The sequence below is a fragment of the Tachypleus tridentatus genome, chromosome 2 (genome assembly GCF_004210375.1).
Source record: "Tachypleus tridentatus isolate NWPU-2018 chromosome 2, ASM421037v1, whole genome shotgun sequence".
NCBI lineage: Eukaryota > Metazoa > Arthropoda > Merostomata > Xiphosura > Limulidae > Tachypleus > Tachypleus tridentatus.
In genome coordinates this window covers 17,262,480-17,290,185 of record NC_134826.1, presented here as the reverse complement: position 1 = coordinate 17,290,185, position 27,706 = coordinate 17,262,480, and the positions used below count along the sequence as shown (strand labels likewise).

Below are 27,706 nucleotides of genomic sequence, written 5' to 3'. Positions count from 1 at the left end.
AGATTTGAAATAGGAGTAAGTCTCCTGATAGGAGAAAAAATGTCAGTATTCGCATAAAAAAATCCAGTAATGTTGATTCACTACATCTCTAATAATGTTTGTGTACTGTATGGCCAGTAATGTTAATATAGTGTATTTCTTATAATGTTTGTGTACTGTATGGCCAGTAATGTTGATATAGTGTATTTCTAATAATGTTTGTGTACTGTATGGCCAGTAATGTTAATATAGTGTATTTCTAATAATGTTTGTGTACTGTATGGCCAGTAATGTTAATATAGTGTATTTCTAATAATGTTTGTGTACTGTATGGCCAGTAATGTTGATATAGTGTATTCCTAATAATGTTTGTGTACTGTATGGCCAGTAATGTTAATATAGTGTATTGCTAATAATGTTTGTGTACTGTATGGCCAGTAATGTTGATATAGTGTATTCCTAATAATGTTTGTGTACTGTATGGACAGTAATGTTAATATAGTGTATTTCTAATAATGTTTGTGTACTCTATGGCCAGTAATGTTTATATAGTGTATTTCTAATAATGTTTGTGTACTGTATGGCCAGTAATGTTAATATAGTGTATTTCTAATAATGTTTGTGTACTGTATGGCCAGTAATGTTGATATAGTGTATTCCTAATAATATTAAAATACCATATTCAAGAACGATGACTTGCTGTATTCTCAGAAATGTTGGATTAGTGTATTATAGCAACGAAGAACCATTTATAAACCTTTCAGTTACCAACTTGGAGTCCACATGTTGCATCGTGTTGAATAATTCTATGTTTTTGCCTTTCCCAATATTCAACGTAAAGAACTGACCAAAGCATGCTTAAATTACTAATCTTCTATATAAAAATACTTAAAAAGACCTGGAATGACTAAGTGATTAACTTATTATTACGTGTGACTCATCTGATATGATGGTTTCCGTTTTCGACAAGGTCAAGGACCAACAAGCCATTGGGTGCATGTATGGTTTAAAAGTATGTCTGAAACTACGTTGGGGTCAAAATAGGCCACTCCCTTGCCTTCATCGGTAACTACAAATAAAAGGTGTTTTCACATGATACATACATATGCTCTAGTGGAATTGAAAAGGCTAATTAGAATAATTTATTTAAGTGGCACTATTTATCAATGTTACCGTGGCCGCTAGCATAAACTAGCCTTGTAACTTCCACAGAGTTTAAAGTTCAGTGAGAAACGTAACAAACACACTGTAGGTATGCTATAATGGAACAGTTAACATATAGAAATTGATCCAGGTAAGTACGATATGTAACTGATGAAGAGCCAACCTACAGATGATTGAAGATGAGTGGGGAAAAGAGAGGTAAAGAAAAACGAAAATAGGAAGGACGATTTTTTTCTACTTAAAGTAAAGAGGGTGTTGTGAAAGCTTATAAAGCTGTTTGATAATAGGTGTAATATTAAAACAACGTACTGGTTCAGGGTATACAAGTACTTCTGGTTTATGTTTTGTATTATTTTATAGTAGAGAGGATGTTATGAAAGTTTATAAAGCTGTTTGATAATAGGTGTAATATTAAAACAACGTACTGGTTCAAGGTATACAAGTACTTCTGGTTTATGTTTTGTATTATTTTATAGTAGAGAGGTTGTTATGAAAGTTTATAAAGCTGTTTGATAACAGGTGTAGTATTAAAACAACGTACTGGTTCAGGGTATACAAGTACTTCTGGTTTATGTTTTGTATTATTTTATAGTAGAGAGGATGTTATGAAAGTTTATAAAGCTGTTTAATAACAGGTGTAGTATTAAAACAACGTACTGGTTCAGGGTATACAAGTACTTCTGTTTTATGTTTTGTATTATTTTATAGTAGAGAGGATGTTATGAAAGTTTATAAAGCTGTTTAATAACAGGTGTAGTATTAAAACAACGTACTGGTTCAGGGTATACAAGTACTTCTGGTTTATGTTTTGTATTATTTTATAGTAGAGAGGATGTTATGAAAGTTTATAAAGCTGTTTAATAACAGGTGTAGTATTAAAACAACGTACTGGTTCAGGGTATACAAGTACTTCTGGTTTATGTTTTGTATTATTTTATAGTAGAGAGGATGTTATGAAAGTTTATAAAGCTGTTTAATAACAGGTGTAGTATTAAAACAACGTACTGGTTCAGGGTATACAAGTACTTCTGGTTTATGTTTTGTATTATTTTATAGTAGAGAGGATGTTATGAAAGTTTATAAAGCTGTTTGATAACAGGTGTAGTATTAAAACAATGTACCGGTTTAGGACGTAAGAGTGCTTCTGTTTCATGTTTTATATTATTTTAAAGCATTGTTTATTTAATGACATGTGATGTTAGGATTTTTTATTATTTTGATTGGTTCACTGCAAAGCCACAAAGGACTATGTGCTTTGTTCACTGCGAGAAATCGAACCCCCTATTTTAGCGTTGCAAGTCCGAAGACTTACTTCTGTCCTATCTCATTAGGAGACTCTACACGTCCAGATAATATACAGTTCATTAGAAGACTTTACACGTCCAGATAATATACAGTTCATTAGAAGACTTTACACGTCCAGATAATATACAGTTCATTAGAAGACTTAACACGTCCAGATAATATGCAGTTCATTAGAAGACTTTACACGTCCAGATAATATACAGTTCATTAGAAGACTTTACACGTCCAGATAATATACAGTTCATTAGAAGACTTAACACGTCCAGATAATATACAGTTCATTAGAAGACTTTACACGTCCAGATAATATACAGTTCATTAGAAGACTTTACACGTCCAGATAATATACAGTTCATTAGAAGACTTAACATGACTAGTTGAGAAATCGCTCAGCGTTAATACATGTCCACATAATATACAGTTCATTAGGAGTTAATAATCAATTAATTAAGAACAATTACACGTTCAGATAACATCTAATTAATTAGGAGTTTTCACATTGTTAAATAATAATCAATTAACTGAGAATACTTACACGTTCAGATAATACCTAATTAATTAGGAGTTTTCACATTGTTAAATAATAATCAATTAACTGAGAATACTTACACGTTCAGATAATACCTAATTAATTAGGAGTTTTCACATTGTTAAATAATAATCAATTAATTAAGAACAATTACACGTTCAGATAATACCTAATTAATTAGGAGTTTTCACATTGTTAAATAATAATCAATTAACTGAGAATATTTACACGTTCAGATAATATCTAATCAATTAGGAGTCTTCACATTGTTCAACAATAATAAAATGAACAAAAATGCTAACATGTTCAGATAATATGCAGTTCACTAAAATTCACACCCACTAAATACAAACTATTATTCTAAATAGCCTGATAATATACATTCAAAGTGATAAGTTCGTGCAATACTATATATCATTTGAGATATACATATTTATATAATGTGAACTTAGAGTTACAATTTCATGGAGTATTGCACATCATTTGTAAGATACATGTCCAGGTAAAACATGCTCAGAGTTACATATGCCTGCATTACAATCAGTTGAGGTCCGCATATCTCGGATTGTTTGGTTTGTTTTGAATTTCGTGCAAAGCTACACGAGGACTATCTGCGCTAGCGGTCCCTAATTTTGCAGTGGAAGACTAAAGGGAAAGCAGCTAGTCATCACCACCCACCGCCAACTCTTGGGCTGTTCTTTTACCAACGAATAGCGGGATTGACCGTAACATTATAACGCCCCCACGGCTGAAAGGGTGAGCATGTGTCATGGGATGGTGATTCCAACCCACAACCCTCAAATTACGAGTGGAGTGCCTTAACCACCTGACTAAGCATATCTACATAATATAAAAATTCATGTATTCGTACAGTACTAAAAAAATGAATTTAGATTCTCAGATAACGCAAGGGTGGAGTCCTTATGTATATACCCAGATTATATAAACTCTGTGTCTTTACGTATAAAGTCGTGAATAAATGGTGTATTTGTGAAACGTACAGTTGTTTTGTCCCCTCAAGTTACGTAAGTCTTCGTAAATGTTAAAAACCTGTAGCATTTACATAAGTAGGTAATTAATATGAAAATCTTCCTTTGCTCAGATATTTATGTTTTAGTAATATGAACTTAAAAGTCTCATGTTCAAACAGTATAAGTCTGGAATATCTGGAAAGTACAGAATTTAAATCTGTACATGTTCAGATAATACAGTCCTGAAGCGTTTATGCATTCACATTATGAAGATATAGAAAACTTTTATATTTAAATAATAAAAGAACTCAAAACCGTCATATGTATATATCTGGAGTTTTGAGGTACCTGATTATAATGGATCTTGTGACGTATGCGTTCAAAACTCAGATATCGGAAACTACCGCACCGATCACTGGATAATATTTTTATAACTAGGCAACATAGCTGAGCAATAAATAAAACTATTGAAATTTTCACAAAAGTGATATGTTTCAGATTTAACCAATAAAATTACAAAGAAAAACGACTAAGTTTCAGATTTAACCAATAAAATTACAAAGAAAAACGACTAAGTTTCAGATTTAACCAATAAAATTACAAAGAAAAACGACTAAGTTTCAAATTTAACCAATAAAATTACAAACAAAAACGAGTAAGTTTCAGATTTAACCAATAAAAAATACAAAAAAGAGAGAACTTTCAAATATAAAACCATAATTATTTTTCTTTAATGAAAATCTCATGTGTGTTGTAACAGAAAAGCGAGGCACTTTCCTTGATAGCTGTGTCTACATTGAAACACTCCAATAAAATTTACTCTGTGATGTAATGCTGTGACAGTAGTTCATGTTTAAACTAAAATCTTAATAAAATATTTTTTTTTCATGTATGGTGAATATGTCAGATATTAGCATATAGTTGTAAAACTGTCGGACAATTCCATAAAAGGCCGCAGGACCACTAGCCCTTCTCATGAACTACCAGTTATACCTGCTCCGAAGATGGGTATTTTTACTAGTCAAGATAATACATATCTGGAGTTTTTGTGTGTTAAGATAATACAGGTATGAGGTTACTGTGTGCTACAATAACACAAATGTGAGGCTATTAAATCTCAGGATAATACAAACCTGAAGTCTTTATGTGTTAGAATAATACAAACCTGAAGTCTTTTTGCATCAGAATAACACAAACCTGAAGCCTTCAAGTGTCAGAATAATACAAACCCGAATTCATAATGTGTCAGAATAATACAAACCTGAAGTCTTTATGTGTCAGAATAATACAAACCCGAATTACTAATGTGTAGAATAATACAAATCCGAATTCCTAATGTGTAGAATAATACAAACCTGAGGTCTTTATGTGTCAGAATAATACAAACCTGAAGTCTTCAAGTGTCAGAATAATACAAACCCGAATTCATAATGTGTCAGAATAATACAAACCTGAAGTCTTTATGTGTCAGAATAATACAAACCCGAATTACTAATGTGTAGAATAATACAAATCCGAATTCCTAATGTGTAGAATAATACAAACCTGAGGTCTTTATGTGTCAGAATAATACAAACCTGAAGTCTTCAAGTGTCAGAATAATACAAACCCGAATTCATAATGTGTCAGAATAATACAAACCTGAAGTCTTTATGTGTCAGAATAATACAAACCCGAATTACTAATGTGTAGAATAATACAAATCCGAATTCCTAATGTGTAGAATAATACAAACCTGAATTCCTAATGTGTAGAATAATACAAACCTGAGGTCTTTCAGTGTCAGAATAATACAAACCCGAATTCCTAATGTGTAGAATAATACAAACCCGAATTCCTAATGCGTAGAATAATACAAACTTGAGGTCTTTATGTTTCAGAATAATACAAACCTGAATTCCTCATGTGTAGAATAATACAAACCTGAGGTCTTTATGTCTCAGAATAATACAAACCTGGGATATTTATGTGTCAGAATAATACAAACCTGATTCCTCATGTGTAAAATAATACAAACCTGATTCCTCATGTGTAAAATAATACAAAATTGAAGTCTTTGTGTTAGAATAATAAAAATCAGAAGACGTCTTGTTTGTTTATTGCTAAGCGCAAAACTACACAATGGGCTCTCTGTGCTGTGCCCACCTGGGATACCTCAACCTCATTTTTTTAGTGTTGTTAGCCCACACACAGTTGGGCTACTAGGAAGGATGGAAGGAGTCATTACTTGTATACGTAATACAAACGTCAATCGTGTGTACATAACCAAATGACACACACATGGATCTTCGAGTTTTTGGATTGTAATGGATTTACTATTATACATTTATTTTAATATCTACTTTTGTTTCAGTTTAATGCATGTGACATATATTGTTGTATATGTATTGTGCAAGTCCCGCCTGTTCTCTAAATTTGTAGAAGATTTTCGAGGCCAAGAATCAACATTATACGTTTTGCAAAAATACTAACGTGTCTTCGGATATTGTTGAACGTTCGACTTATCTTCTCGCTTAGTGAGTATATAAACCGACGCGCCAAGAGGCAGTTTTATGTTGTTGGGTAGCTACAGTCAATATACTATAAGCCTCGGAGGCTGTAACTGTGGTTAATGCTTATTAATAAGAAAACTACAGAATTTGACCCAAAAAAGTTAAAAATTTAGAGCTTTACAAACCGTTCAACTTTAGAGAATTAACTTCGGACGTAAGTATTTCCACGAGGGCATTAGATATTTATCTTTCTCTGTGAAAAGTAAGCTTGTAAGTCAGGTAAGGCCAAACAATAATTGATCTAGCTAGCTTTCCTGTTAAATGAAGTATAGCTGTGTATCAATATAAAAGTGTCCGGCACGTCCAGGTAGGTGGTTAAGGTGTCAAACATACTTGCCCTTTCAGCCATGGTGGCGTTATGATATTACAGTCAGTCCCACTATTCGTTGGTAAAAGAGTAGCCCAAGAGTTAGCGTTGGGTGGTGATGACTAGCTGCCTTCCCTCTAGTCTTACACTGCTAGATTAGGGACGGCTAGCGCAGACAGCCCTCGAGTAACTTTGCGCGAAATTCAAAACAAACAATCCCTCTAGTCTAACACTGCTAAATTTGGGACGGCTAGCGCAGATAACCATCGTATAGCTTTGCACGAAATTCTAAAAAGGAAATTGTTGGTTGACTGTTATTGTTTATTTCTTTTCAAAATCTAATGTTTCCTAATGACTGATACTCTCCATCTTTGGGTTATAAATGACAGCAACTTATTTCTATTTCTGACCAGACCAGAAGACTGAATATTGTTTGTGAATTTGTAAAATGTTTGTATACAAATAATTATTTGTATCAATTATTTGTAATAACTGTTATCATAAATTGTATTGTTTTTATATATTAAAATATATTTGTGTTGAGAAAGAAAATTTTGTCTATCAATTTTGTTGGCAAATATTGTAAAGTTGATACATATCGAAATTCGCTTCACTTCTATATTAAAATAAATATTTCCGGGTATTTGAAATTTTAATATCTAGTGTACGTGATATAATACTTTGGGATAGGGTGGTCCGGGATTAATTATGATACATTGGCTCATCATGGCCAAGCGTGTTAAGGCGTGCGACTCGTAATCCGAGGGTCGCGGGTTCGCATCGCCGTCGCGCCAAACATGCTCGCCCTTTCAGCCGTGGGGGCGTTATAATGTTACGGTCAATCCCACTATTCGTTGGTAAAAGAGTAGCCCAAGAGTTGGCGGTGGGTGGTGATGACTAGCTGCCTTCCCTCTAGTTTTACACTGCTAAATTAGGGACGGCTAGGACAGATAGCCCTCGAGTAGCTTTGTGCGAAATTCAAAAAAAAAAATAAAAAAATAAATTACGATACGCCACACGGGGAGTCTTTATGTAACCAATTAATAAAGAACAGAAGTATTTACGTGTGCAACACAACAAGGAAGCTTTTCGTGTTCCAATCATACTAAATAAAAGTCTTTGTTCCAAGATAAGTACAATATGTCATCATATGTTTAGATAATAGAACCTAGATTTGTTTTGTCAATTAATCCCAGACAGAAGTCTCCGTTTCAAGATAATAAGTACAATAAGTCTTTGCCGATTTAGTTAATACAAACCAGACTCGTATTTACGTGTCAATTAACACCAAACAGTGTTTCAAGATAATAAATACAAAAAGTCATTATGCGTCCAGATAATATAAACTATACTTTTCTACATGTGACCATGATACTCGGAATATTTTAATTTGTTTGTTTTGTATTAAGCACAAAGCTACACAATGGGCTATCTGTGCTCTGCCCATCACGGGTATCGAAACCTGGTTTTAAGCGTTGTAAGTCCGCAGACATACCGCTGAGCCACTGCGGGGCGAATGTTTTAATTAGCCAGGTAGTTTACACACTCAAGATGTCTTTATTTAGCCAGGTAATACAAAGTTAATTCTTCTTGACGTAACAAAATGATACTCGTACGGGTTATTTAAGTCAACAGTTTACTCACTTAGTTGTCTAAAGGTGTCGTGATAATACCCAAAACGAGTCCTTATGTTGTCAGATGTTACATAAAACGAGTTTTAAGTGTTTTGATAATAATCTAACGGAGCCACGTGGTCAGGTTATGTACACTAACAGTCATCAATGGCTCAGATAATTCAAGTTTTGATACACGCGGAATTTCATTATAAATCCACTGAGTAAGTAATTGGTAAAGCATGGTATTCCACATCAACCTATTTGTCAACCTGAAGATGACCTAGGAAGGTCGGAACGTTGTTCTTTGCCTTTTTAATAAAAGTGTTAATACCCATACCAGTCGTTTTGAGATACAAGGCATGGTATTGTTTTCTGTGAAATTATGAATTGTAACTACATATGATTTGAAGCTTACGATAACTCTGAAACAATTTGACTGTTCAGACAAGGTTTGCTCAGCGAAAATAAACCGATATTTGTATAGAATTTCGTATACGAAAAGTAATGAAGCCGATAAGGTATTTTGGGGTTTTCTTTCTTGCAGGTATGCCCAGCTTTCAGTGGCTCAGCGGTAAGCCTGAAAGCTTATAACGCTAAAAACCGGTTTCGATACTCTTGGTTGGCACAGACGACTGGTTGTTTTGCTTTGTGCTTAGCAACAAACAAGCAATTCTCCAGGTGTCAGAAACACTTAACATTAGAAAGATATACATAATTAAGAAAAATGATTACAAGTAGCACTCGTCTTTTAAGTTTCGGTTTTTATAAACAGTTGTAGTAGTGACAGATGAACGTAAATTATCTCACAAGTTTATCATATGAAGACATTTAGCGACACCTACTTTTTCAAACGTATGGAAACGTTTTCTGCACCGGAAGTTTTTATAAACTCCTGTACTATGCTCTTGTTTTAATTTTAATCTTTGAATTTCGCGCAAAGCTACACGAGGGCCATCTGCGCTCGCCGTCCCTCATTTCGCAGTGTAAGACTAGAGGGAAGGCAGCTAGTCATCACCACCCACCACCAACTCTTGGGCTATTATTTTACCAACGAACAGTGAGATCGATCGTCACATTATAACGCCCACACAGTTGAAAGGTCGAGCATGTTTGGTGCGACGGGGATTCGAACTCGCGACCCTCAGATTACGAGTCGAGTGCCTTAACCACCTGACCATGCCGGGCTGTTTAAATGGAAGACTAATAACAAATGTAATAATAATTTATTTGAACAAAATGAGAAAATTACAAAGAAATGTAAGGCTCTAAATTTGAGACTCTCGCATTTATAAAATACATATCATATGAATATAGTAGATACGGCCACAAGCTTTGAAATAACAAATCTATAAAGTCAAGTGAAATACTTGCCTGAGCTCACGAGGTTATTTATAGTTTCAATGCGACCTTTAGTTTAACAGAGCAATATTAGCGAAAGAGACAGTTGGTCCTGTTATTTAAAGAGTGCGGTGTACAAGAAAAGGAAGCTTCAAATTGTTTTAGTAACTCTGTTATCACGGGTGAGAATATAACAGTGTTACACTTTAGAATCAGCAAAGTGTTTTTTTTTTTACACTAAAGTTCTAGGTGACTCACGCTCCCTTGTGTGATATGGATGTCTTCACAAAAGATCCTGACCCACGTGAGAAATTCCCACGTTTTTTGTTTTGTTTTTTTGTAGTAGAAAGAGCTGGGATATTTGATAACTGGCTCCGCAAACTGGCCACCTAACGATGATGGAATGAATGTTCAACTGCACTCCCATTGGTCCGCTGGTTGTGATTCGCTTACATCACTGTGTGTAAAGGCGTTTAGAATACAAGTCTTTGGAGATTTTTAGTTTTCTTTACAGAGAAATAATACCCTGCGTAACTTGTCATTTACGTCTGTAAGCATTTTTTTTTTTGGTTCTGAAGTGTACAAAATGTCACGTGACAGAGGAGTAACCCTAGATTTACACGTATAAAAACAGAGAAACTTTCACTAGAAATGGTGTGTTCAAGTGTAACAAGCAAGCTTGGAGGTGGGGGGGGGGCGTTGTCTTGTGGATATCTTGTCTGGACTATGAAGTTGAGGGTTCATGGTTCGCGACCCACTGTAGCAAAAACAAAAGCTCCGCACTTTGGAATTTTAGGTGCATAATAAGTGTGACAGTAAGAAATTTCACTAGTTGACGAAACAAGAGTAAACCAAGAATTCGAAGTGGGTGCAGTTTTCTTCGGTTAATAATTTAAAAATTAAAAAAGGCTGTGATCAGACTGACCACATGTTACTTTGCGCACATTTTTTGTAAATAAATAGAATGTTTAAACATAAGTTATTCACGAAAGAAACTAAATGCAGCACAGAAAAGCTGTTCGCAAGACAAGTTAATACGACGCGTAGAAAATATAATAATGCACTAAGCCCAAATATTATTGGTGGTTTGTTCGCTTTTTGTTTCTAAAAAAGTTTCTATGAAAGGCCATTGTCCGTGGTACATGTTCGAAAATTTTGTATTACGAATATATGAGAAACTTCCAACATTATCGCTGTCAAGTTTCTATTGGATAATCAAAAAAACAACAACAACAACAACAACTGAGATATAAACTGGTTATACTATAGAAAGCACTTGTCCTAACGGAACATTACCATATAAACATGGAAAATATTTAGTGGAATCAGAAGAGCTTGGACACAATATATCTTATTTCAAAGACTGTTTCAGAAGATGTTAAATATGTCTTCCGTCATTCTTAGAAAATATGTCAAAACTATCCTATAATAAAGTTATTATGAGCTTTGAAATGTATTTTCTCTTAACACGTGTTTTATTCACGTGCCAATCTCGTATAGTTGACGTAACAGGACCCGCCACGGCCAGGTGATTAAGGATCTCGACTCGTAATCTGAGGGTCGCGGGTTTGCATCCCCATCGCGCCAAACATGCTCGCCTTTTCAGTCGTGGGGGCGTTATAATGTGACGGTCAATCCCACTATTCGTTGGTAAAAGAGTAGCCTAAGAATTGACGGTGGGTGGTGATGACTAGCTGCCTTCCCTCTAGTCATACACTGCTAAATTAGGGACGGCTAGTACAGATATCCCTCGAGTAGCTTTGTGCGAAATTCCAAAAACAAACAAACAAACAATACACTGCTAAATTAGGGACGGCCAGCACAGATAGCCCTCGAGTAGCTTTGTGCGATATTCAAAAAACAAACAAACAAAGGGCGGTTAGCGAGATAATCCTTGTGTAGCTTTGCGCGAAATTAAAAACAAACAATTTACGCAACAGAAACGAAACAATTGCTAAAATAAACAGGTTAGAGAGGTAGTAAAAAGATTTTCGCACCGAGTTCAATCCAAAATCCACATACATGTGATATGATAGACACGAATAAATATTTAAAACAAAGAAAAATTTTCGATACGTTTATGATATTGTATATAACCAGATCTTTATGTGGTATGATGTGTGGTTATATACAATATACAACCGGATCTTTATGTGGTATGATGTGTGGTTATATACAATATATAACCGGATCTTTATGTGGTATGATGTGTGGTTATATACAATATGTAACCGGATCTTTATGTGGTATGATGTGTGGTTATATACAATATATAACCGGATCTTTATGTGGTATGATGTGTGGTTATATACAATATATAACCAGATCTTTATGTGGTATGATGTGTGGTTATATACAATATATAACCGGATCTTTATGTGGTATGATGTGTGGTTATATACAATATATAACCAGATCTTTATAATGGTATGATGTGTGGTTATATACAATATATAACCGGATCTTTATGTGGTATGATGTGTGGTTATATACAATATATAACCGGATCTTTATGTGGTATGATGTGTGGTTATATACAATATATAACCGGATCTTTATATGTGGTATGATGTGTGGTTATATACAATATATAACCGGATCTTTATGTGGTATGATGTGTGGTTATATACAATATATAACCGGATCTTTATAATGGTATGATGTGTGGTTATATACAATATATAACCGGATCTTTATGTGGTATGATGTGTGGTTATATACAATATATAACCGGATCTTTATGTGGTATGATGTGTGGTTATATACAATATATAACCAGATCTTTATGTGGTATGATGTGTGGTTATATACAATATATAACCGGATCTTTATGTGGTATGATGTGTGGTTATATACAATATATAACCGGATCTTTATGTGGTATGATGTGTGGTTATATACAATATATAACCGGATCTTTATGTGGTATGATGTGTGGTTATATACAATATATAACCGGATCTTTATGTGGTATGATGTGTGGTTATATACAATATATAACCAGATCTTTATGTGGTATGATGTGTGGTTATATACAATATATAACCGGATCTTTATGTGGTATGATGTGTGGTTATATACAATATATAACCGGATCTTTATGTGGTATGATGTGTGGTTATATACAATATATAACCGGATCTTTATGTGGTATGATGTGTGGTTTGGTCCCACTGTAACATGGGTAAACCTCCATAAACAAACAACAATAAGTGTATGACTTGCAATGTATCTCTGGTAAAGTTTCTGCAACTATTATAAAGTTCAGATGAGAAGATAATTTTCAATACATATTAGTGCAGTTCTTTATAACCATCTTGTGCAATACATTGCACTTTAAAAAATATTGCTTGGCACTGCCAGATGATTCGAAATATGAGGATCGCGGGTTCAAATCCTAGTCATACAAAAAATGCTCGCCTTTTAGCCGTAAGGGAGTTAATAATGTGACGGTCAATACCACTATTCGTTGGTAAAAGTGCAGCAGAAGAGTTGGCAGTAGATAGTGATGGCGAGCTGCCTTCTCTCTAGTCTTACATTGCTAAATTAGGGACAGGTAGCGCAGATAGTCCAAAATTTACAAAAGTCGAGTCTCCCGCTGGTACAGCGCTAAGTCTATGGATTTACAACCCTAAGATCAGGCGTTCGATTACCCGCGGTGAACTCAGCAGATAGCCCGATGTGGCTTTGCTATAAGAAAACACACACACACGCAAATAGTCCTTGTACAGCTGTTCACAAAATTCAAAAACAAACGAACAGACATTAATTAACAAAACAAACACATAATAAACCCTGTAGTATAAATTGTACTTTAACCAACAAAATGACTCATAATAAACATTGTAGAATGAATTGTACTTAAATAAAAGAAATAAACACGTAGTAAAAACTTTGGGATAAATAGTACTTTAACCAACAAAACAGACACATTGTAAACCCCGTGGAATTTACTGTTGTTTAGCAAAAAAACAAACAAGAACCAAACACACTAAACTTTGTAGAACAAATTGTGCTTTAATCAACTAAACAGACACATTGTAAACACTTTAGAATAAATTGTTATTTAATCAACAAAACAGACACATTGTTAACTCTCTATAATTAAAAATCAAACTTTAATAAACAGAACAAACAGACAGTAAACCATGTGGAATGATTTATACTTTAACAAAAGAAACAGTCATATTGAACTCTGTAGGATAAACAGTAAATTAATCACCAAAACAGACACATTGTAAATCGTGCAGAATGAATTGTACTTTAACAAATAAAACAGCCACACACTAAAAATAAGAACAAAGCGACAACATTCTGTCAGTAGTTTTTATTACTTAACAAGAAACCTTTATTTCGTATATTTTTACACATTTCGACTTCTGTGTGTGTGTGTGTTGTCTTATAGCAAAGCCACATCGGGCCATTTGCTGAGTTCACCGCGGATAATCGAACGCCTGATCTTAGGGTTGTAAATCCATAGACTTAGCGCTGTACCAGCGGGAGACTCGACTTTTGTAATTTGTTCTCGAGATAGTAATAGGCATATGGTAATTCGGTTTGGTTTTCACACTTAGTAAAGTGTTTGTCCATTTCACGTTCAACAGGGAATATTTTCTAATAAAATGTTTGCCTTCAATACAGTGTTCGCCACGTACAGTTCCTTACCTTCAATGCAGTGTTAGCCTCTTAAAGTTTTTATATTTTAAATATGATTTGATTATAAAAATTTTGCCGTCAACGAGGAGTTTTATTTCCAATAAAGAATTTTTCCTCGTAAAGAAATTTCCTTCAAACTGAAGGCAAAGCCAAATGAACTTCCAAAAGACCAAACATTTAAGCCTAATCTTAAAAGATGGCAACTACTTACAGTCCTCACCAGGATTGTGACTAAAAACATGTTTCCGTACAAATAACCAGTGAATAAACCTGACCCGAAGAGTTTTTGCGTAATATGTATGCAATATATAGACGGTCATCTGAAATACTTTAAAACAACAATCACAAAACTTTTTTTTGTGGTATTAAATATTTATCGCAATTGATTATGGTTGACATTTAAGAAACTCTGGACAATTCTGAAGTCTTAGTGAAAATATTTATAAACTTATGAGTGGTCCGAATATTAAACACAAAAAACACGCATTAAGGAGCAAACAATTCTAAATTACGAACTAGTTAGGCTTAAGCAAGAGTTCATTATAATAAAATTCAGCTATACAGTTTATTATATCAAGTGTGTTTGTTTTTAACTATTATATGTACAATTCATATACAATACAACTTTATGGATGACGTAGAGAGACACATACAGTACAAAATGTCTAATGTTAGGCTGGAATTTTTTTATTATAAAAAAAATGTGTTCTGCTTTATTTTACGTTTCTTACACTGGTCATTTCGTCCTGTATGTGCGTATCCCTGAAGAAGGAAGGTCCACCTCTCAAAAGCGCTGGGTTATAGAGTTTTCATTCATTTCTATCAAGACTTCTTGAACCTTGTTTTTATTAAGTTATGAATTTGGTCATTGTACGCCATCTGTAATCTTGTTTAAAGAAAACTAAAAACTACTAAGGACATTTTGATACTGATGAAAAGTAATAAATGTATTTTGAAAACCAAGGTTTTGTTAAATCTGCAGTGTACTGACCACACGGATGAACATACTCGCGGTGGACTGAAGTTAGACTGGTAACAATATTTGCTGGAAGAACATTTTGCCATAAATTAATAACAATACTCAGAGGACAAACAATATGTCACAAACTAGTAACATTGTTTGTGGGAAAAACAACATATCAAATAAAAATTTTGGATGACACCACAAATGTCAAGCGTCCAGGCTATGGGACAAACAATAAGTCGTTATTAACAGCTAATTCGTCACTGTGTGAAAGTTTCATTTTTTGAACTAATACTCTGCATAACGTGGAGTAGTTTATTTAGTTTAGAAGGAATCGAAACTATTTATGTAAGACAGGTGCAGAGCTAACCAGTTTGGTGAAACTGAGCCGAGATCCAAACTTGTTTAAAAAGCATCCATCAGACGACTTCTTTTTATACAAACACTCGAGAAACATGGGGATTTTTTAGTCAATCTTTGACTTAGAGAAGACATGCCTTTAGTTTGACATTTTCTTTGATCTCATGCCATTCAGATAGTGCAGCGATCTGTCATTATTCATGAGTGTTATACAGTTTGACAGTTCACGTACCACATGCACACGTACAAACTGAGGGCTAAAGATGTTAAAATGTACATGTTTTTATTTAGAAGGCAGGAACAAGCAGTTAAACAGTAATTCACAAACTAATGGCTGAGAACGTTAAAAATGTACATGTTTTTATTTAGAAGGCAGCAATAAGCAGTAAAACATTAATACACAAACTGATGGCTGAGACGTTAAAAATGTATGTTTTTATTTAGAAGTCAGCAATAAGCAGTAAAACAGTAATACACAAACTGACAGCTGAGAACGTTAAAAATGTACATATTTTTATTTAGAAGTCCGCAATAAGCAGTAAAACAGTAATACACAAACTGACGGCTGAGACGTTAACAATGTGCATATTTTTATTTAGAAGTCCGCAATAAGCAGTAAAACAGTAATACACAAACTAATGGCTGAGACGTTAAAAATGTGCATGTCTTCATTTAGAAGGCAGCAATAAGCAGTAAGACTATATTTATCCATTTAACGTTACGAATAAGCAATTATAAACAACGCAGGTCAACTTATATTTTGAATCTCAAATAAATCAGGAATATTTAATAGGTTCGGTAACTCGATTAAAACAATAGTAAAATATTATTTTTCTTGTTCTTTTTAGTTTTCCAGTTTTTCTGTTTTTTACACAGCTAAGCATCAGTGGCTCGCGGCAGAACAACATCTTACTCGATTCGAAGATCTCAGGTATTAAAATAGATATCTTTATATCAGTTACATTTAGTACAAAAATTAAGACAGATTTTGTTAAGAACGCTCTATTCGTCGACATCAATTGATTAGGTGATAAAGTTGGCGGCAAACACTAATACAGAAGTTAACACGTCACACATTTGTTTTCTTGTTCTTAGACGTACCAACGAGGTGATAGATGACTTACTTTATTTAATATCAGTGTCATTCTCTCGTCAGTTTCAGCGTTTAAGCTGTGCATGCTTATTTGTTGTTTTCAAATACAATGATAAGATATCAGTGAACACTGAGTAACGACCGTGTGTGCTTATTCAAATAGTTTTAATTTTGCCTTCGTTCTAGATGGGGGTCGTCTTATCATTCATTATATGGCGTGCATCTTTATAAATTGTAATACCGCTTGTTATTGGGTTATCTTTGGAGTTATCTGTGGATTGTTATTTAATTGAATTTGTTCACATCTGTTCCACCACTTGCGGAATTGTTTATCAAATCCTCTCCTTAATGAGGAGTTTTTCTTCTCAAGATATTCAGTGTTTAACTCGTAATCTGTAGAATACGAAGGAAAGTGAGCAAAAACAAATCATAGTACACATAATAACGTTTTCCATTGGAAAGAGTACATCTCTTTAAGGTAGATTTGAGAAATGCTTGTCGATAGAAGTAAAAAGGACTATTAGCTTTTAGTTTCAGCTTATTTTTTACATCAGAGCAAAATAAGTAAAAGTAAAAAATAACAAACAGAATGTGCGTATTATGGACACAAAATATGGGTTGATTGCACTTCCTCTGAAAGTAAAAACTAAATTGTGTTTTCTTTTAAATAAAACCTTTATGATACACTTTACGTTACAACAATGATACAAGAGAATGACATTTAATGATAATATTCTTTTTGTGTTAGTTTACAACAAGGATACAAAAATGACACTTAATGATAATATTCTTTTTGTGTCAGTTTACAACAATGATACAAGAAAATGACATTTAATGATGATATTCTTTTTGTGTTAGTTTACAAGAATGATACAAGAAAATAACATTTAATGATAATATTCTTTTTGTGTCAGTTTACAACAATGATACAAGAAAATGACATTTAATGATGATATTCTTTTTGTGTTAGTTTACAAGAATGATACAAGAAAATGACATTTAATGAAAATATTCCTTTTGTGTTAGTTTACAAGAATGATACAAGAAAATGATACTTAATGATAATATTCTTTTTGTGTCAGTTTACAACAATGATACAAGAAAATGACATTTAATGATGATATTCTTTTTGTGTTGGTTTACAAGAATGATACAAGAAAATGACATTTAATGATAATATTCTTTTTGTGTTAGTTTACAAGAATGATACAAGAAAATGACATTTAATGATAATATTCTTTTTGTGTTAGTTTACAACAGTGATACAAGAAAATGATACTTAATGATAATATATTTTTTGTGTTAGTTTACAACAAGGATACAAAAATAACATTTAATGATAATATTCTTTTTGTGTTAGTTTACAACAACGATACAAGAAAATTACATTTAATGATAATATTCTTTTTGTGTCAGTTTACAACAGTGATACAAGAAAATGACATTTAATGATGATATTCTTTTTGTGTTAGTTTACAAGAATGATACAAGAAAATGACATTTAATGATAATATTCCTTTTGTGTTAGTTTACAACAACGATACAAGAAAATTACATTTAATGATAATATTCTTTTTGTGTTAGTTTACAAGAATGATAGAAAAATGACATTTAATGATAATATTCCTTTTGTGTTAGTTTAGAAGAGTGATACAAGAAAATTACACTTAATGATGAAATTCTTTTTGTGTTAGTTTACAACAATGATACAAGAAAATGACTCTTAATGATGATATTCTTTTTGTGTTAGTTTACAACAATGATACATGAAAATTACATTTAATGATAATATTCTTTTTGTGTCAGTTTATAACAATGACACAAAAATGACATTTAATGATAATATTCTTTTTGTGTTAGTTTACAAGAGTGATACAAGAAAATGACATTTAATGATGATATTCTTTTTGTGTCAGTACAACGACGATACAAGAAAATTACATTTAATGATAATATATTTTTTGTGTTAGTTCACAACAATGACACAAAAATGACATTTAATGATAATATTCTTTTTGTGTTAGTTTACAACAATGACACAAAAATGACATTTAATGTTAATATTCTTTTTGTGTTAGTTTACAACAATGGTACAAAAATGTCATTTAATGATAATATTCTTTCTGTGTTAGTTTACAAAAATAATGCCAGAAGTCCAGGTACATGTTGATTTGACACTTAAACTGAAATTTGAATAAAAACCTGATTCAAATCTGGTTGGATATTTACTGTTGGTTGTTTTTGAAAATGAATGACAGATGTTATAGTAAAACGTGATCAGTTTAACCACGTGTATACTGTATGAGAGACTTTATGTCTCTTTGACTGAGCGATAAACACTGGCCTTTAAAAAATTTTGTACACATATGTCCGTACGAATACATATTTAGTTAAAAATGAATACTTTCTAGTACTTTATTAGGCTTGGTAAGAAATAATGTTATATTTGTATGTAATTAGAACACCGACAACATAACTATTTAAATAAATGTCTAATTTGAACTTGACTCTCAGTGGCTGAGTATTTAGTAAAGAATAGTTAGGAATTCTCCATTGCCGGATGTGCTGATATTTTCAAAGCAAACATACAGGTGCGCATCTCAAACAATCATTTAGTTATGTGTTATAATGACGTGCGCAAACGGGCTGCGGTTGAATTTTTCACACTTTATACTAAGTGTGTATCAGCGTTATTTTCTCGATTTTGTTTAACATTGTGTTATTAAAGTGTGCTCACAAACAACACTGATCTTCAGGAATCGCCTGAACGTGTTACGTCTGAAATTATGGCTCTAATAGTAACTTTAAATTAAATGTGCTTTGTTGTGTTTTTTGCACTCATTTTTTGATATGTCAGGCTTTTGCTTCGTCTTTGTATAATTTTTCAGACGAAATGTCCATCTATATTTGATACAAAAATAATTGCGTCATTTTTCTCTTAATAAAGCAGTGCATAAGACAGATAAACAGGTATTCCGATTGTAAATCGGGGTGGTTTATATCCTCGTGTTGGTCTGGTTAACTTCAGGTCGTTCTGGAATATGTTACGACTCGTCACATAATCAGTCTTCGATTTTGATAAATGTTTTCTGAGCTTTCTTCTTATGTAAATTAATTACGAACTATTTACAAACAGGGGTATAGCCACAAACTTCTGCGCACAAATTAGTTAGCTCTGTGATGTAGGGGCGACTCCAGAATTTTCGTTGAGACGAATTTTGTTTGTTTGTTTCTAAAGGTTTTTTTTTTTTTTTATTTCACGCAAAGGACAGATATAATAACACATAAGGGTGATAAGTTAAGAAGCCCTAAGTAAACGTGATGTCTTTGACTTCAAATTGTTTTAATCAGTCTTTGTTTTTACTAAATCTAAAATGTGTACTTGTTTATAATCCACACCAGACTAGTGTCAACGTCTTATCAGCACGGTTTGTAGTTGTTAATGATGGTATATTTATACTAACTGGAAGAAAAAAGTGGGCTGGATTCTGCTTTATGTATTATACGTCTATACAGCATTAAAAACTGTGTTGTCATTTCTTGAAAGTGATTTAAATATAGAACTGTTTTAAACTGTGATTATTGTGGTTGAAATACTTTATTACCAAACGGGTGTTTCTGGTAAATAGATACCGGTAATCCTGGTGACACGTGCTAAAACATATCCTCCACGAGAATATAAAAAACTGCCTTAAAAAGAACCAAATAAAATTATATGTTTATATTGGAATATCGTTCCACGCTTTCTTTGGATTAGTGGGAAGTCATGAGATATTTAGATTTAAAGGTGGTAAAAACAATTTTTTGAATAAACATATAATTTGTAATTGATCCGGCAAAGATACACGGAAAAATCAGACATTACCTCCTTTGCTGAAAACGAATGACATGGGACAGCGTCTTACGTAGAATAAACATACGGATCGAGTGTAACTTGAAAACACACGCAACCTGGTGACGTGCGAATTATGGCAAAATTTATTAAGGACAAAGTACAATAAAATAAATACTGATTCCAAAAGCCAAACTTTTATTATTACCAGCGTTTTTTATAATTAATATTGTCCTGGATATGAAACCGCGGCCATTTTAGTTACTACATAATTGACACGACTTCACTATATTATACACTTATGTTCGATATAGCTAAAATATCCATGGTTCGATGTCAGTAACTCATTAAAAGTGTATGGTGAACACGTGTAAAGATACAGTGTCGATAAAGAACAAACAAACATTGGGCTATTTAGACTAAACCCTAACGAAACACGAGCTACGAACGAATCAAGGCCTGGTATGGCCAGGTAGTTAAGGCATTTGCTCGTAAGCCGATGGTCGCGGGTTCGAATCCCCGTCACACCAAATATGTTCGCCCTTTCAACCGTGGGGGTGTTAAAAAGTGACGGTCAATCCCACTATTCGTTGGTAAAAGAGTAGCCCAAGAGTTGGCGGTGGGTGGTGATGACTAGCTGCCTTCCCTCTTGGCTTACACCACTAAATTAGAGACGGCTAGCGCAGATAACCCTCGTGTAGCTTTGCGCGAAATTCAAAAACAAAACAAACCAACGACTCAACGGTCGTTCATTCAGCGGATAATGTAGCGACCATTATCTTTTACTACTGCAGTAACGGTAATCATAATTAAAAAAAAAAAATCTTTGTTTTATAATAAATTTTCTATTCAATTAATCTGAATAAACAATTAGTTCAGAACTGACTTGCAGAACATTCATCAAGAATTACTTTCGTTATAAGTTAGACATAAAGGAAACTTTCATGGAAAATACAAACAACTGCATTAACACGAGACAAGTATTCGTTGCGTGCTTTGAAATAGACACCAGCTCGTGCCACGCGCTATCAATTACAATAAATGTTATACATACGTCAATGTATTTCTGACTGAATTTCATAAACAAACTTATATATGCATATGTGCTACACCTAAATGGTCCAGTTGTGTGTTTGGTCGCTAATCTATTTGAGTTAAAACCAGGTTTTCTTATCCGTTAGCAATAAATTAGATATTTTTTTGGATGTGCAACTCAGAAATCTTAATAAAGAAAAATTGGGGTCATGAATAAAATAAAGTTACAGCTTACAGAAATTCTCGATAAAAGACTCTGAAAATGCCCTAGTTTAAAAGAGTAAAAAATGTTAAAAATTAACCTTTAAACCTATGTTTGTGAATGTGTCCAGAAAGCTGTAATTTAACTTAAATAAATATATATATATATATATTTTTTTTCGAATTAGAACTTCATAAAATATATAGGCATAGATTATTTTCTTTACATTAATACCCTATCAATCTCTCTAGCTATAATATAGAATTATGGTAGCAGTACAATAATATATCATTAAGGATATGAATAAAAATGAATGACAATAATATTGAAACCGCCTTCACTCTTGACTGTGCATAATAAATGTTCAGGCTAGGCCCTTAGCTGGGGTGTGTAATGCAATCAATTTTTCATTCATTTGAGACGTAACAAAGCTCATTGAACTCGGTAGCTTTAGTTAAAAGCTATGATTATCTCTCTCTCGATTCAAGAGAACTTTGCTTTTCTAATCCCCCCATGTTTTTTAGGTGATTTTCCAGATATAATATGTGCATTTGGATAGAATCCAGACCAAATATAATACACGCATTTGGAAAGAATCCAGATTCGTTTCCAGGCTTTTATCACTGCCTACTTTGCTCTTGTCGAGGTGTTTTCGAGATATATATTTTATTTATTCTGTACATGTTTGACTAAACAAATACAAGACTTCAGCTTCCGCTGAAACTGTTGTGTTTCTTTTTGCTTCTTGTGTCGTGCCCCGTACAACCACAAGAAGGTAAACTGATATTTGCTTATCATGAAATATGCGTCTGTTTTGGATTTTTCGATATTAGCGTAAAGTCCCAAACGGGACTCTCTGTGATAGCCGTCTCTAATTTTCAATCGATAGACTAGAGAGAAGGCAGCTAGTCAACACCATCCGCCGCACTCTATTCGATATTAACTGAATAAAGGAATCTGACCGTTATTTCTGCATTGCGCCCACGGCCTCGATATGCGGAGCACAATTTTACCACAACGGGACGTGAACCGGGATTCTCGAATTCACTTTTTAGCATGCTATTATAAAAATCACACAAACAAGTTTCATTACAGATAAGATAATAACCACGTAATTAATATTTCACGTCTCATCATTTCAAAGATGTGTTCCACGCATTGGTAGTCGTGCGTGTGCGATAAGAGTGACAGTCAAATTCCACTAGTCAATCGGACTCGGGCAACCGTTGGAGAGTGACGCTGTTGCCTGTTTGGTTTCCGGTAATTTATCAATTCAAAATTAGGGACGATTATACCCAGACACCCACACTGTAGTATTGCACGAAATTTAAAAAACAAACAAACAGTGTCATACTCGTGTTTGTTGATTATGAATGATAGCGTCCTGATGTTTCAGTATAATCACCTACCTCGGCTGCATTATCACATCTTAATGTCATAATTCATATGATTAACCTACTGACCTCTTCCTAACTTCCAATGACCTATTAACCTATCTTCAGGCAGCACTTCACGAAAAGGGAGAACCTTCACATTATCTTAACGTATACGATATTATATATACAAAACACGTGTGCAACAAATTAAGGACCTTATATCACGGCAGATCGTCACGTGAGCTTCTATTAACTGTATTCCTAATTCAGAAGTTAATCCAGATTAATCATTCATATGCTTCATGAAGACATAATTAATTATTATAACGTCAAGCATTCGATCCAGCCTGCAAAGAAGTCGGAAAAATCTATTCCTGGGAACTTGTTATCTTGCTAAGCCTAAAAATTCCGTGCGGCGGAGTTAATGTCAGTTTCGTTGAAGTCGTCTAAGTCGAGTTTAAAAGTCCATGGTCGTGAGAAGGTCGTCGTCTCTCCAACCCCACGACTGTGTCGGTGCAGGCTAATAACCGCGTTCACCTTCATTAGTGTAAGTGAAATATTCTGGCCAAACGTAATTCGTTAAGATGTTAACTATGGTAATTAATCACATGTCTCTTCAGCCTATGCTAATCGAACAGTGGTTTCGTTGATAAAGCGACTTTATCGTTACCACCTTCGCTCCTTTACTCAGAAATAAGTTGTTGTCATTAGTGAACAGAAGACAGAGAGCGTCAGTCGTTAGGAAACATAGATTTAGGGCCTTAATTTTGAAGAGAAAAACAACAACAACCAACCATTTATTTGTTTATTTTAGAATTTCGCGCAAAATTACTCGAGGGCTATCTGCGATAACCGTCCCTAATTTAACAGTGTAAGACTAGAAAGAAGGCAGCTCGTCATCATCACCCACCGCCAACTCTTGGGCTACTATTTCATCAACGAATAGTGGGATTAACCGTAACATTATAACGCCCCTATGGCTGAAAGGGTGGGCATGTTTGGTGTGACGGGGATTCGAACCTGCGACCCTCGGAATACGAGCCGAAAGCCCAAACCAACTGGCCATGTCGAGGCCCCAACCAACCAAAAAAGACAAAGGTTAATCTTTCCAAATTTGCTAGAGTAATATGTGATTTCTTTTTTTAACTCTGAGTGAAATGCAAGCTATATTCAAGTGCTTGGAACTTTTTCAGCCAACCAGAGTAAGGGCTACTTATGTCAGGAAATATGCCTCTGCATAGGAGCAGTATTTCCACCGCGAACATAAATATTTGTTTCGCCCAACAAATGACCACGACGAAGAGTTGTTTGAGTAAAAGAATAATTAGAGATTTATGGCCGACCACCCGTGATGGCCAAAGGTAGGGAAGACTCGAATTGTCGGGTGTCAAGAAAATGATTCCTACAGCGCATTACCCGTGGGTCTCACACCTACGAAACTGTTGCGGGAGACCGCTTGTTTAAAAAATGACCTTCTCTCGCTGACCGCGACTACGAAATGAACTCGATATTCTGAGTTTTTGCTGACGGTGAGAACTATTGTAGCTATTTTGAGAGCCACTGAAGGTGACTGCTTCCCGTGTTGATCTCCTGATTTATTACTTTCACAGATATGGATAGTTTGTTTGTGTGTGTGTGTACTACCCTTGAGCGAAGCTATTGTGCGTAGGAACGTACAAAATTTTTGGCAGAGGTTCGGATGCTTTCGGTCGCCTATATACAATTTACATTTACGGTACCAACGGGGATGACTCACCTGGTTTGGGCACGTTTCGTTTGACCTGCATCCATTTGTAGGTAGGAACGGGTGCCGCAGTATGTTGAGCAGACAGATTGTGGCCCTGAAAAGCGCCGTTGGGCTGACAGCTGTCCCGCATGATCGTGTCGTAGCCCTCCTGGTAGCCATATCCATTTCTTCGAGATAGAGCCAGCGGGTCAAAGTAGGGATAGGTGGTAGCGGTTGGTAGGCCTGTGACGGTGGACGTTGGCCGAGGCCCACAGCCGTCGCCTAAGTTAATAGATGGATGGTCTGCATGATGGTGGATGCTATGGTGATTGGCCATCTCATGACCCGAATGTCCATAATCGATGTTCCTATAGCCAAATGTTCCCGCTGGACATCTCGGACTCACGTCTCCCGTCGAACTGTAAGCTGGGTGTATTCCAGGACTACCCCCAGAGTGAGGGTGGCTCAGTCGGCTCTGTTGTCCATAACCGTGTTGGTCCAGATTCGTGTAGCTGAGTCCGTTTGTATCGTTAATGATAGGATGAGGTAAATGTCCATTTGTATCTCCACGCGGATCCGGACCTGGGAAGGAGCTAACCAAGCCGCCGCCAATATAATGGTTGCCTGTACCAGGGAGAGGCTCTGCGGGTTGACCGTAGTACACCTGAGCGGTCAGGTCGGAGCCGTACGGTTGCGCGCCGTATCCCCCTGTCTCATTCTTGTGACACACACTAGGGTAGACAACATTAGAATTCATAACTTGCGCACTATCCGGCGGACCAGCGCTTTTTAAGGATGAGCCTCAAATTAGCTGTCGCACTTGGAGATAAATCAGTAAATAAATGGATGGTAAATCATCAAGAGCAGTTGACAGAAATATGCGAGTTAAATGAACCACGTGACTGCACCGACCAATGGCGCTCAGAGCCGGCCCTCCAGTTGTTTAGTATTAGTTAGGGATAGATCGACTGCCAAGGTTTCTCCAAATTACTTTTCTGTTGTGAACCAGTTGATTCAGTGAGGATCTGGTCTCGCCGACGGATCGTACAGCTTCAGACGGAAGGAGGCTGTTCCGAATCTTCAGACGTACGAACTGGTAACCATAGCAACCTGTGGAGAGAAAGTTTTAAACTTGATACATTTCCATGGATCGTGTGCAGGTACTGTAAGCTTACGGTTAGAAGTCTTGTATATTTACATCATCAGTATTGCGCCAAATCGTTGTGCATGTGTGCTTAGCTCTAGTGTCTGGTGAAGTGATGACAGTCCGATGACTGACAAACTGTCGCTACGAAAAGGACGGTGGTAGCTCCGCCATGAAGCACGTCACATCCCTCACTCACGACGTGCGATTGGTTTACTACAGTTAGGCCTAACTTGAATAGCAACTTGAAGGCTGCTTCTGTATCTAAGATGAACGTTTCAATATGGAGGAGCTAGCTAAGGGTTATAACAGAGTTGATTGAAATTGCTAAAGAAATTCTAGTTAAACGCAAATAGTACTAACATTTGTAATACATTCTATCATTACATATGTTTCTTGTTTCGGACAGAAATACATTGATTACAAGCATATATCACGCTGACTCCGTACGTGCTTTCAACATAGTTTATATTAGTTTTTTAACGTAATTTTAACGTTTTAGCATATTTTCACAGTAGTTGTGTAAATATACGATAGCCCAGTGTTAAGTTTATTATATAAACTCTGTACTAGCTTTCAACGTAGTTTATATTAGCTTTTAGCATAATTTGTATTACCTTTTAGCATATTTTAACAGTAGTTGTGTAAGTATAAGATAGCTCGGAATACCAGGTTTATATGTGTGCTAATATACGTTTCATGTTTAATGTTACCCAGAGTGTAAGTGCGTTAATTCTTAGGTTTAGTTTTACACTTATTCCAGACAAACACCTATATAGAATGTAATTTCTTATAGAAATTTTTCATTGGTAATTATTCATTAATGCCACGTTATGTAAATCTTTAAGATAGTCATAACTATGATACACATTTAGAATAAAGTTACAATTACAGATAACAAAAGAATATAGGCTGGAAACAGAAGAGACTGAATTATATAGCATCAAACATTATATCGAAAGACGCAGCATTCGTATAGTAATTATTCAGATTTGTCGTCAACATGTGACATTTCTTATTTCATATTTCCCGCTATTATACGTAAATACAACCATTATACATCAGTTATACAAAGTATAACATTAATCCGATTGTCCATTTATCAGTAAGTTTGAAGGTTTCAAGAAACATGTTTTTATTCAATAATATCGTAATGAACTCCAAAATTTCTTTATAATAAGTATAGCGTGGATCAACCATTTGATGTATAATAATATGTTAAAAAAATTACTTTTATTTCTTCCAACCAATTAATCAACCAACCAAATAAACCAAAAATCGAAATGAAATATTCGGTTATGTATGTGAAAACGGTTCGTTTGGGTTGAGAAAATTTCTTATGCAGAGGAGCGAACAACGTTTCGACCTTCTTCGGTCATCGTCAGGTTCACGAAGAAAGTCCGAACGTTGTTCGCTCCTCTGCATAATATTTTTCTCTACAGGTGGGTTTTCTCCTCATCACTGAAATATTCGGTTATTTTCAGGCTGTTTCTTTACTTTCTCTGACAATATTTTAATGATATTGTTTTATGAGATTTAATCTTGAATTTATTTAAA

The 27,706-nt window shown here is 34.6% G+C and overlaps 1 protein-coding gene across 2 annotated transcripts in view; it reads right to left on the bottom strand.

Annotated features, from left to right (window-relative positions):
* Positions 1-26,275, bottom strand: part of LOC143238773 (homeobox protein Hox-D1-like) — a 29,791-nt gene extending 3,516 nt beyond the window's left edge. Inside the window, exons 1-2 of one of the 2 annotated variants that reach the window (XM_076479317.1) lie at positions 25,036-26,275; positions 910-1,048 (exon numbers count right to left, since the gene is read on the bottom strand). In XM_076479317.1, coding sequence (XP_076335432.1) covers positions 951-1,048; positions 25,036-25,762 — 825 coding nt within the window. In that variant the 5' untranslated portion in view covers positions 25,763-26,275 and the 3' untranslated portion in view covers positions 910-950. The remainder of the gene's footprint in view (positions 1-909; positions 1,049-25,035) is intronic. The other variant, XM_076479308.1, reaches the window with a different exon arrangement.
* Between the last annotated feature and the right edge of the window lie 1,431 nt (positions 26,276-27,706).